Here is a 12,744-nt window from a genome sequence, read left to right on the forward strand (position 1 = left end):
ACTTTACACCTTGTCTGTTATAGGACTGAAATTGTTATATCAATATTTATATAATTTATATGCAGTATATTGGAAAGCAGCAGAAGTCCCAGGACAAATCTCTGGGGCTTTCCACTTGCAACGGTTTTCCACTCAAACTTTACTCCATGTATGCTAATTCTGCTTTGTTTGATATATCCAACTTGGCATACCTCCAAATACCCTGCACATTAAACTTTTTAATGGGTTTCGAGAAGCATAGTATCAAGGGCTTTGCTAAAGTCAAAGTATATTATACTACAATATTTCCTGCTATAAATTGCTTGAAACATAAAGAATAGAAAAAGAGTACATGTGTTTGTATAACTACTATGGGCAACCCTTTGTAAAGCATTTGAGAATCCATTATTATGCAGTTTTGCTTGGAATTATTTTTGCCATTTGTTGACTAGTAAGTTTCCTGCAATAGATACCGCAATTGGGCAATAGTTTGATGCAATTGATCTATCGCCTTAAATCTGCATTACATTTGCAAAAGTTGACATGAAGCTGTCGTCCTCTCCTTTTGGACTACATTACACGAACTAGTTGTCTGCAAGCTTTGAATGTATGATCACACACCTTGTGCTTTTGGATCGTAATTACTTTATTCCCTTTGAATTTGGTTGTTATAAGTGCTGCAGCACAACTGGTTTCTTTGTAGATTTGGAAGTTAACACTCGCAGGGCTATTGTGGAGAAATTGGTAGTGGTGGTCATTTTTACCTAGTGTGGGCATGGCATTACCTGGAAATATAATTTATTGTGCAATTGCATTGTTTGGGGGCAATTTGCAACCTTACCTTTAAAGTGCACCTCTGGACAGTTTTATGCTGATTACCTGCTGTTGTGTCATAAATTTTACCCTCATTCAACTTTCAATCAACAGGACTTTGTCCTTTTCTACGAGTAAGGCTTTTATCTGCTTCAAAAAATTGTGTTCTACTGGAAACATTGTCCACCATCTTCATAAACCTTAATGGAAGGCAAAGGTAACTTGTAAATAAAGATAATTCATAGCTCTTATGTTAATATGCAACACCTGCCTTTTTTGGGAATCGTATATCCGAACAATAAGGTATACAAGCCAGAGAAGCCATTAATCTAAACTGCTCGGCCTCTATCCTTTACTTTAAACTTAAAAGAACCACAAATACAGTAAACAAAATACAGACAATATAATCTTGGTATCTGCCTGTTGGCAATAAATTAGTGGATATATCCTACCATCTTCCCCATGGTCAAGAAAGAGCTGGTAATAAAGCAGTCATTGCACACTTGTAATACGTTTGACTCCATACCCAGCATGTAATGCATTTTACCCTTCTCTTTGTTGGACAGCCAGCCTTTTGAGGGTTTCCAGGCAACCCCATAGGTCCTTAGTCAACCATTACATCCTGGAAGGGTGGAGATGAAGAATTTCAAACTAAATGAAGAATTAAGATTGTAACATGATTTTGAGTGAAAACATTCAAAAGAATATTTTTTTTTAAAGTTTATCATAGTTTGGTTACAGCACATGTATGGTAGGACGGCGCTGTGATGGTTGAGGTGAGGATGTTTGTTATGTGCTGCTGACAGAGTCGGATAGGACATGGTGCTGAAGGTGGTCGCTGGATGGAGAGCTCGAGGGAGGCCAGGGTGGAGAGCTTGAGGGAGGCCAGGGTGGAGAGCTTGAGGGAGGCCAGGGTGGAGAACTTTAGGGAGGCCAGGGTAGAGAGCTTGAGGGAGGCCAGGGTGGAGAGCTTGAGGGAGGCCAGGGTGGAGAGCTTGAGGGAGACCAGGGTGGAGAGCTTGAGTGTGGCCCGGGTTCCTCTTGAGAGATTACCTTGAGATGATTTCGGGGCTTTAGTGTCCCCGCGGCCCGGTCCTCGACCAGGCCTCCACCCACAGGAAGCAGCCCGTGACAGCTGACTAACTCCCAGGTGCCTATTTACTGCTAGGTAACAGGGGCATTCAGGGTGAAAGAAACTTTGCCCATTTGTTTCTGCCTCGTGCGGGAATCGAACCCACGCCACAGAATTACGAGTCCTGCGCACTATCCACCAGGCTACGAGGCCCCCTGGGTGGCCTACGAGGGTGGAGAGCTTGAGTGAGGCCAGGGTGGAGAGGTTGAGGGAGGCCAGGGTGGAGAGCGCGAGTGAGGCCAGGGTGGAGAGCTTGAGGGAGACCAGGGTGGAGAGCCTGAGGGAGACCAGGGTGGAGAGCTTGAGGGAGGCCAGGGTGGAGAGCTTGAGGGAGGCCAGGGTGGAGAGCTTGAGGGAGGCCAGGGTAGAGAGCTTGAGTGAGGCCAGGGTGGAGAGCTTGAGGGAGGCCAGGGTAGAGAGCTTGAGGGAGGCCAGGGTAGAGAGCTTGAGGGAGGCCAGGGTAGAGAGCTTGAGGGAGGCCAGGGTAGAGAGCTTGAGGGGAGGCCAGGGTGGAGAGCTTGAGGGAGGCCAGGGTGGAGAGCTTGAGGGAGGCCAGGGTAGAGAGCTTGAGTGAGGCCAGGGTGGAGAGCTTGAGGGAGGCCAGGGTGGAGAGCTTGAGTGAGGCCAGGGTGGAGAGCTTGAGGGAGGCCAGGGTGGAGAGCTTGAGGGAGGCCAGGGTGGAGAGCTTGAGTGAGGCTAGGGTGGAGAGCTTGAGGGAGGCCAGGGTGGAGAGCTTGAGTGAGGCCAGGGTGGAGAGCTTGAGGGAGGCCAGGGTAGAGAGCTTGAGGAAGGCCAGGGTGGAGAGCTTGAGGGAGGCCAGGGTAGAGAGCTTGAGTGAGGCCAGGGTGGAGAGCTTGAGGGAGGCCAGGGTAGAGAGCTTGAGTGAGGCCAGGGTGGAGAGCTTGAGGGAGGCCAGGGTGGAGAGCTTGAGTGAGGCCAGGGTAGAGAGCTTGAGTGAGGCCAGGGTGGAGAGCTTGAGGGAGGCCAGGGTGGAGAGCTTGAGGGAGGCCAGGGTAGAGAGCTTGAGTAAGGCCAGGGTGGAGAGCTTGAGGGAGGCCAGGGTCGAGAGCTTGAGGGAGGCCAGGGTGGAGAGCTTGAGGGAGGCCAGGGTAGAGAGCTTGAGTGAGGCCAGGGTGGAGAGCTTGAGGGAGGCCAGGGTGGAGAGCTTGAGGGAGGCCAGGGTGGAGAGCTTGAGGAGGCCAGGGTAGAGAGCTTGAGTGAGGCCAGGGTGGAGAGCTTGAGGGAGGCCAGGGGGGAGAGCTTGAGTGAGGCCAGGGTGGAGAGCTTGAGGGAGGCCAGGGTAGAGAGCTTGAGTGAGGCCAGGGTGGAGAGCTTGAGGGAGGCCAGGGTGGAGAGCTTGAGTGAGGCCAGGGTGGAGAGCTTGATGGAGGCCAGGGTGGAGAGCTTGAGTGAGGCCAGGGTGGAGAACTTGAGGGAGGCCAGGGTGGAGAGCTCGAGGGAGGCCAGGGTGGAGAACTTGAGGGAGGCCAGGGTAGAGAGCTTGAGTGAGGCCAGGGTGGAGAGCTTGAGGGAGGCCAGGGTGGAGAGCTTGAGGGAGGCCAGGGTGGAGAGCTTGAGGGAGGCCAAGGTGGAGAGCTTGAGTGAGGCCAGGGTGGAGAGCTTGAGTGAGGCCAGGGTGGAGAGCTTGAGTGAGGCCAGCTAGGGTGGAGAGCTTGAGTGAGGCCAGGGTGGAGAGCTTGAGGGAGGCCAGGGTGGAGAGCTTGAGGGAGGCCAGGGTGGAGAGCTTGAGGGAGGCCAGGGTGGAGAGCTTGAGGGAGGCCAGGGTGGAGAACTTGAGGGAGGCCAGGGTGGAGAGCTTGAGGGAGGCCAGGGTGGAGAGCTTGAGGGAGGCCAGGGTGGAGAGCTTGAGTGGGGCCAGGGTGGAGAGCTTGATGGAGGCCAGGGTGGAGAGCTTGAGTGAGGCCAGCTAGGGTGGAGAGCTTGAGTGAGGCCAGGGTGGAGAACTTGAGGGAGGCCAGGGTGGAGAGCTTGAGGGAGGCCAGGGTGGAGAGCTTGAGGGAGGCCAGGGTGGAGAGCTTGAGGGAGGCCAGGGTGGAGAGCTTGAGGGAGGCCAGGGTGGAGAGCTTGAGTGAGGCCAGGGTGGAGAGCTTGAGGGAGGCCAGGGTGGAGAGCTTGAGGGAGGCCAGGGTGGAGAGCTTGAGTGAGGCCAGCTAGGGTGGAGAGCTTCAGTGAATATAGGGGGGTTGCATTACCTGCAGGATATATACCTGCAAAACAGGTATAGCTAAACCGCAATGCATCCACCTATTTAAATATCATTAATTACCACCCTTCTTATAATATCAGGTGTTTTTAATATTATTAAGTAATTACAAGATGATTGCATACATGAATAATATGATATACAGTAAATGTAATACAGTTGTTATATTAGAGAAAGGAACTTTACGCTCAGTTTCCCAGGTGGATGTTATGGGGGGTCCCCATGGGGGGGGTATGCCGGGGGGAGGCGAGGAACGGTGCGCGCTGATTGGTCTAGGCTGCTCCCGCTCCACCAATCACCAGCCACACTTGCCAGCCTCACCAAATTTGAAGTAGAGTTGCCCCGCAAGATTTCAACATCTAGCAAAATAATCAATTGCAAAGTGCAACTTTAGGCGTCGGCGTGGGTCGGGAGGCGTAACAAGGTATAGTAGAGGTAGGAGGGCGGATACAGAGGCGGAAGGAGGAGGAGAAGAGAGAGGAGGGAAGGGTAGAGGTGGGTAGAGAAGCTGGTGCCCACCAACCACTGGTGTTTGTTTACTGTGGCAGCTGAGCCTGGCCTCCATGCTCACTCACTACAAGCTTACTCACTCCCTCCATCACTCTGAGTCCTCCAGCCTGGACACCACTTGTGTAACACTTGACGCTGATGTTTGGATTAATATTTCTCCACCAGTCATGTAGTGTGTGTGTATATGTATATGTAGAGATAACGTGTGCAGTAGGAGCCAGGAGAGTGTGGTGAGGGAGGGCTGGCTGGCTGATATTGTATCAGGTTATTGTGTTCGTCTTCCACCTGTGACCACCTCACCTCACTCGGTACTCCTTGTGACCTCGTGACCTCCTCATTGCCGCCTCATTGTTTCCTGCCCGAAACGCTGTGCGACATAGTGACTTTAGGCATTGTATGTACCAGCTCTTATAAATCCATCAGCTTTTGTATCTTACCTTGTAATGTATGTACTTACCTGAATAAATATTTGTACAGGTATTTGTATTTGTATTGCTAAGTACTCCTTGTGACGACGTCGCCTCGCTCGGTACTCCTTGTAGCCACCTCGCCTTGCTCGGTAAACCTTGTGACCTCGCCTTGCTCGGTACTCCTTGTGACGACGTCGCCTTGCTCAGTACTCCTTGTGGCCACCTCACCTCGCTCAGTACTCCTTGTGACCTTGCCTCGCTCGGTATTCCTTGTGGCCTCCTCGCCTCGCTCGGTACTCGTCATAGATTCATATTTCGAAGTATATCTCTTATTCATTTTTACAAGTATTTGAATTTCACCCTTTTTTAATTATAGTGTACATATTGCAGTGCAAAACTGAACTTGGTACAATTAAAACTGTGATGCATATTTTTGTATGTTTATACAGAATATATAATCAAATTACTATACAAAATGTTACTTTAAACAAAGTTATAAGGCATCAAGTGTTGCAGAATGCCTGGACACATGTGTCCTACCCCAGGACTACCCAGGTGTGACCCAGCTGTTCTTACCACTGTACCTTGTGGTAAGATTTAAATAGTAGTACAATATATGCCACTTAATGCTATGTATAAAACAGGTTTTATGTGATGGCTCTCACTTTCATTAATTTGAATGGAATAATTTTACCCAACAATTATCTTTGACATCAGTGACATAGATGATATTACAAACCACAGTAAATTTGCAGATGACAAAAATTTATGGTAAAGTGGGAAGTGAAAATGATAGAAACCTCAAAAAGAGATCTATATGAACTGCCAGAAGACTGACAAGTGCTTTATAATGTTGATAAATGCAAGACCTTGCAAGTGGGGCATAACAATCCATGTCACAACTACCAAATTAAAACCACTACCTTACAACAGATTGATGGAAAGGACCTTGGAGTCAGAATCCATCATTCACTGAGAATTGCACAAGTGAAAGAAATTGAGGCAATATAGAAAAGCAAACCAAACCCAAGGAATAATCAAGCACACCTTTACCTTTAGAAAAAGGTAGTCACTCGATTGTGTAAGTCTGGTGCGCCCCCACCCGGATTATTGCATCCAGGCATGAAGACCTCGTCTTCAGAAAGACGCTGCCCTGGAGGAGGTGCAACACTGGGCAACAAAAATCATTACAGAGCTTAGGTATCTCTCATATTAGGAACGGTTGAGGGCCACTGGGCTAACACCACTGCAAACCAGGGATGACAGGGCGGATCTAATTGAAACGTTTCAAATACTGAACAATTTGGAGGATGTTGATCCGGACAATTTCTTCAAAAAGTCAGATGCAACATGAACAAAGAGCAACAATTTAAAACTCAAAAGCCACAATGCAGGACTGAGAACAGGAGATGCTTTTTCACCCATAGGGTGTAAACCCATGGAACTGCCTACCTGCCAAATTCATAAATGCCAAAACTGTTGGGTTTTAAAATACAACTGGAAAAGATCATCAGGACAAATAGGGGAAGGGGGGGGGGCTTTGACAAGCAGCTGGCTTCCTGTCTTCATCAAGGCTGCTAGTATTAGTGGCTCTTGGGTAAATTCAGATAAATTACAGTTATTAAATTTCATGGTAGTGGCAAAGGCCACCATAATTCCCTTTATCCCCCAGAGGGATAAGTGCAGTGTAGAGAAATTTCCTGTAGTGTAGAGAAACAAGGTTATTGACATGAAAATATAAAAATAAAATGTCCCCTTGCCCATCATTATATCCACAAAAGTATGTAATCATGGCTAAAGAAGCAAAAGACACTCCAACAGTAATCCACAACTTCATAAGAATGGATGTACAGTTCTTGTAAATTGTCATGTACATTATACAGAAATGCATTTACTCCTTACGAGGTTTTTTGTTCCCTTGGCCTTCAATACACTGCACATTGTTCGCATTCACCATGTCTTCCTACCTTTTTCCTCAACCTATCCTACAAAGAACGTTGCTTTTTGCTCGTGTGCTTTACATAAGGCCAAAAATTGTCATACTAGAAGAGGGGAAGCAGCTCGTGAAAGTGACGTATAGTCCTGTTTTCTGTTTTGGGGGTCTGGTTGGTTTGGAGAAGACACTTTAAATTGACCGTTTTCTTGACATGGGGAAACCTTAGGAGGATGGGCTGTTTTTCTAGCCTTCCTCCTCTCCTACCCTTAAATATTTTCTTTGCTGGGTCAACCATCATCCATTCATTTAGTATGGCTAAAACATCTTGGTACTCTTCTAGTTTTGCTGTTTCATTACTTCAGCAGGCTACATCTCCACCACATTCATTTCATTTTGTAACATAACTCAATGTAAAATTCATTGTTTCCCTGTGGACTGACTCTTAATGCTGGCTATTGTTCATAATCACTAAAGATTAGTATGATTCTGAATTTTTGTGGTAATGTTGGTTTGATGTAAATTTCAAGGGTAACTTCAAATTAGCTTCAAATTTCAAGGCTGGAGAAATTGCTGACCTAGAGAGCGTGCAGAGATCCTTTACTGCTAGAATCCACTCAGTAAAACATCTAAATTACTGGGACCGACTAAAGAGCCTAAATCTGTACTCCCTTGAGCGCAGGCGGGAGAGATACATAATAATTTACACGTGGAAAATAATTGAGGGGCTGGTCCCAAACCTGCACACAGAAATAACACCACATGAGACCAGAAGACATGGCAGGATGTGCAGAATACCCCCGTTGAAAAGCAGAGGTGCAACAGGTACTCTGAGAGAGAACTCTATCAACATCAGAGGCCCGAGACTGTTCAACACGCTTCCACTACACATAAGGGGCATAACTGGCAAACCCCTCACAGTGTTCAAGAGAGAACTGGATAAGCACCTCCAAAGGATACCTGATCAACCAGGCTGTGACTCATACGTCAGGCTGCGAGCAGCCGCGTCTAACAGCCTGGTTGATCAGTCCAGCAACCAGGAGGCCTGGTCGACGACCGGGCCGCGGGGACACTAAGCCCCGGAAGCACCTCAAGGTAGCCTCAAGGTAGCTGTCATTTGGTGACTGGTACAAGACACTGGGCTATACACATTTCCAGTGTACATCATGGGTTTAGGTTACATATAGACTATGCCTAGGTGTGAAAATTGTCATTGAGAAGTTGCTCCTCCTAGTTAGCCAATCTTTACCAGATGAGTTAAATTAAGTTGTTTGGAATGGTAAAATCTGGTGTCGACAAGTTAAAATGTTACCTTAGTAGGTTAATTTGGTTATTTTATGTTTAAAGCAAGTTGGGGAAAAGTGAGAGAGACCACCGTATGAGTGGCCTCAACAGGGACAGGACACAGGTGGCTTGTAGCTGATCCTCCATTCTTCCTGAAGAATTTTTTTTAACTTGTGAATTGTAGCAGTATCTTGGTATTTATAATTTAAGCAGATAAGTCTTTCCATGGGCTTACTGTACAGTATTTGGTTGTCTTATGGGAGAGAGAGCATCTGTTGTCTGTTCTACATTGTTACAGTACTTATTTGAAACTCTTGCTCCTTGTGTGAATTATATTTGACCTTTTAAAAAAGGTTATCTGGTTAAATGTACTGGTATTAACATTTAATTTGCATTTTAAAGGTCTTGATAAGCCCTTTCATGTCTTGCTTGCATAGTTCTTGAATCCCTCAGCCTTTTCTCGTAAGAGTCAACTTTGTTCTAGGGTAATTTTCATAATTTTACAGATTTTTCTGCTGTAGCTACAACATCTCTTAGTAGATTAGGTCTACATGCTTGGATACAGTAGGCCTGGTGGGAGCAAGTAAAGGATGGATGACCTTTTTTCTTGAAGTCTGAAGTTCATTTTATTCCTAAGGTTTGGTTGGTATTTTAACTGAAGCTTCTGTTTGCCAAGAAGCTTTTTAAGACTGGTGGACCTTTATTCCAAGATTTTTTCCAATCTGGTTCAAGGTTGTATGTATTTGGTAGTTGTGGTATGTTTTATTATGCCCTACATGTAGTAAGGTCTTGCATTTTTTAATACAGTACTGTATTGATAATCATTTGCCAATCTTCTGAACATTGTGGAGCTCGTGTTGATCCTTTTCTAAGGCCACAATATCGTTTTCATTTGCTTATCCATGGACAATTGTATAATGTAAATGTGATGTGGTTATTGATGTATACATTATTCAACAAACATTAGTCCAAAAATGGAACCTTATTTTGAGGTTATCTTGAGATGATTTCGGGGCTTAGTGTCCCCGCGGCCTGGTCCTTGACCAGGCCTCCACCCCCAGGAAGCAGCCCGTGACAGCTGACTAACTCCCAGGTACCTATTTACTGCTAGGTAACTGGGGCATCAGGGTGAAAGAAACTCTGCCCATTGTTTCTTGCCGGCGCCTGGGATCGAACCCGGGACCACAGGATCACGCGTCCAGTGTTCTGTCCGCTCAGCCACTGGCTCCCTTCCTTGCACCTTGCAAGGGAGGGAGTACAATACTCCCACCTTGCAGTATTCTGCACAAAATATATTTCCAGTTCGATTCTTTTCCATTTATAAATAATCCTTTTCTTCCTGTGTGTTTTAATACATATTTTATTCAGTCTGGTACAATATTTTGCTTTTGATTCCATGTACACATGGAATGCGGGGAGCCGGTTGGCCGAGCGGACAGCACGCTGGACTTGTGATCCTGTGGTCCTGGGTTCGATCCCAGGCGCCGGCGAGAAACAATGGGCAGAATTTCTTTCACTCTATGCCCCTGTTACCTAGCAGTAAAATAGGTACCTGGGTGTTAGTCAGCTGTCACAGGCTGCTTCCTGGGGGTGGAGGCCTGGTCGAGGACCGGGCCGCGGGGACACTAAAAATCCCCGAAATCATCTCAAGATAACCTCAAGATAACACCTATACTTTCGTTTTCTGGGCCAGTCTTTCGATTGGTAACGTTTCCAAATGCCTTGGGGAGGTCTGTGTACATTTCATCAGCTGGAAATCCTGTTGTATGTACAGACAGTTGGTTACTGTTTCCAGAAATGTGACTAGGTTTTTTAGACAGGATTTATTTTTGACTAAAGTGAATTTTTTAGTTTATTATGCATCCCATGCCCATCATGTGAGTGATGATGTGATGCTTTTATGAGGTTATACACTGATTTTGTTCTTTGAGCTTACTGTTGTAAGGTTTACAATGATCTGAAACCCCCCCCCCCATATCCTGAACCCTCAATTTTGTCATCCAGGAGTTAGGGAAGCTTGTAGAACCTTGGGTTGTAACGTGCAATATTTTCAGTAACCAGAATGGTTATTTAATTGAATAAACTTTAAATTTTCAACCACTTTTGTCATTAATACAAAAAAAAAATAATTCCAAGGGGGCAAGTAAGGCTATACAGGTACTAATAAAATCCTTTCAGTAAAGGGTTAAATGGTCATTGCTAATTAAATTAGCAATTATCATGTTAACATTAGCAATTAATCATATAACCAATAATCACCAGCAAGGTCTTGTAACCATGCTGGTGTCATGGTTGAGTATAAGCTGGTGTAAATAAAATTGAAAATGTTGTGGTTAACATCAAACACATCATAAAACAGTCATAGTTGATACCTTAAGGTTTAAACAATACAAAAAAGTGCTTGCTTAGAAGGTAAATTTCTTAATAGTATGATTCAAAAATATATTCTAAATATTAAATACAGTATGTAAATTTAGTCAGAAAGGGCAGTAGGCTAGGCATAGTTCTGAGCTACTCAGGTTCTCATAGTATATAGTAAATAGTTAGTAATTTATTGAGCAGCAAATGTTGCCACCTTTGTCTATTGTACCAAGAGTTAAACAGGTGTCATTGATAAACTTAAAAATAATCTAAAAAGATAATATATTGCACAAATATTCATGTACTTTTTGGTATGGCATTTCTACTTCACTATACAGTACTTTCGATTCTACAAGCATATTTTAGTTTAAATTCCACTACAATACTGTACTGGTAGTTGAGTCAGTGACATATTAGAGATAGATCAAAACTTTGTATGAAATGGCAAATTATTTTATTATAAATGATTAAATATCCAAAATTCTTGAGCGTTATCTATACAGTATTTCGTTTCAATAAAGGTATAGTATACAGTATATGTGATGAAAGTATAAGCTGTGTAACCTAAAATCACAAAAACATCACTTTTATTACCCTGTGTAGTATTACCCAATATTGAAATTTACATTGTCATAGTGGTTGTAGGACAAGGAGTGTTGTTACTAGCTATCATTATACAGTAATTAAATATAAGGTGTAGATAATTGTTTAAATTGGTGTCAAACAACATCCACTGAGGTCTGATTAAGGCTATTTGTGCTCTCTGTAATCCCTTTGAAATACTGTACCGCTAACAAGATGAGTATGGGACTATGGGGGTGGACAATACAGTACGGACTCGTACATCAGGATGCGAGCAGCTGCATTGAACAGCCTGGTTGATAAAACCAGCAACCAGGAGGCCTTGTCAGAGACTGGGCAGCGGGGACATTGATCCTGGAAATCAACAGGTAAGTAGACAGGTGAATATGGGGTACACAGTAATCTAGCTGCTGCTGGTGGCAACAGTCATCATGGTAGAGAGAAAAGCATTTCTCAACCTAGTTTTAATGTCATGTACTTTAATTATTATTATTTTTTAGCTGAGTAAAATTCTATTTAGAGTTATATACAATATTAGTTTTCCTGCAGACTGAACAATGGCCTCGCGTCCAAACACCCGAGGCTTAACAGTCACCTCACGTCCAGCCACCCGGGGCTTAGCAACTCGAACTCAGGGCATTAAGGCTGTACAAGGTGTGAAGATTCATAATGAAAACTCCATCCGCCCACCTGTCCTAGGAAAACCCAGCTCCAGCTTCCTCCGTGATACTACGAACAAAGTGTTGGGGCTGAAACGTAAGGCTGAAGGTGCTCTTGAGGAACAGAAAATCACAAAAAAGAGGTCTGCCTTTGGTGATCTTACAAATGTAAGTATTTTGATTTTCTTCACTTTGGTTTTATTTATTGATTTTATATTATTTATTGAATATAGTTGTAGTACAGGTACATAATAATAGCTACCCCCAGTTCCCACTTTCATGGGAAAGGGAGACATTTATCTAATTAAAGAATGGAGAATGGTACAGTATAGGCATAGGTTAAAAATATTTAAACCAACATCTATCCTTTCACCACAGCTACACTAAACAGCATCATTAAGAGCCAACACAGTTTGACACCAGCAAATCATCCACAGCAACCAACTCAAATCAAATTAAAAACTATTTTCATAAAGGGTTATACTGGAAAAGGTTACATAAACATTACAGTACATAATCATAATACGTAGTAGCATAGCACAGTCAGAATCAGAATCGGAAACTTATGTTGTAACAACTTGTACAAATCATTACAATACTGGTTAGATTAAACAGCTGTATAAGTCTAAATAAAACTTACTTTTTAGGCATAAAATGACTGACATTTAACTTAGAATTTTAAAGGTGATATATATTGTAAAAACAAAGCGAGGTTTACCATTTAGAGTATTAAGACATGTATATGCACAATTTATGTCACAAATTTAGGAAAAGACAATTAGAAGTAGAAATAATATAAACTAATCATACCATAACATTATAGATATTTGCACACCAGCATTCTACAGACTTGTTGC

At 44.2% G+C, this 12,744-nt stretch overlaps 2 protein-coding genes across 10 annotated transcripts in view; one reads left to right on the plus strand and one right to left on the minus strand.

Annotated features, from left to right (window-relative positions):
* Nucleotides 1-1,516: 1,516 nt before the first annotated feature.
* On the minus strand, nucleotides 1,517-5,405 carry LOC138367572 (streptococcal hemagglutinin-like). The gene is made up of 5 exons (XM_069329275.1): nucleotides 5,319-5,405; nucleotides 3,901-4,095; nucleotides 2,430-3,851; nucleotides 2,031-2,392; nucleotides 1,517-1,832 (listed from the first exon to the last, which is right to left on the minus strand). The coding sequence occupies exons 1-5, from the start codon at nucleotides 5,403-5,405 to the stop codon at nucleotides 1,517-1,519; spliced, it is 2,382 nt and encodes a 793-aa protein (XP_069185376.1).
* LOC123759470 (G2/mitotic-specific cyclin-B3) overlaps nucleotides 4,397-12,744 on the plus strand; it is a 21,668-nt gene continuing 13,320 nt past the window's right edge. For 2 of the 9 annotated variants that reach the window (XM_045744590.2, XM_069328969.1), the window contains exons 1-2: nucleotides 4,647-4,780; nucleotides 11,778-12,055. In XM_045744590.2, the coding sequence (XP_045600546.1) occupies nucleotides 11,786-12,055 (270 nt within the window). In that variant the 5' untranslated portion in view covers nucleotides 4,647-4,780; nucleotides 11,778-11,785. The other 7 variants (XM_045744583.2, XM_045744576.2, XM_045744621.2 and 4 more) reach the window with 7 other exon arrangements.

The sequence above is a fragment of the Procambarus clarkii genome, chromosome 22, assembly GCF_040958095.1.
Source record: "Procambarus clarkii isolate CNS0578487 chromosome 22, FALCON_Pclarkii_2.0, whole genome shotgun sequence".
NCBI lineage: Eukaryota > Metazoa > Arthropoda > Malacostraca > Decapoda > Cambaridae > Procambarus > Procambarus clarkii.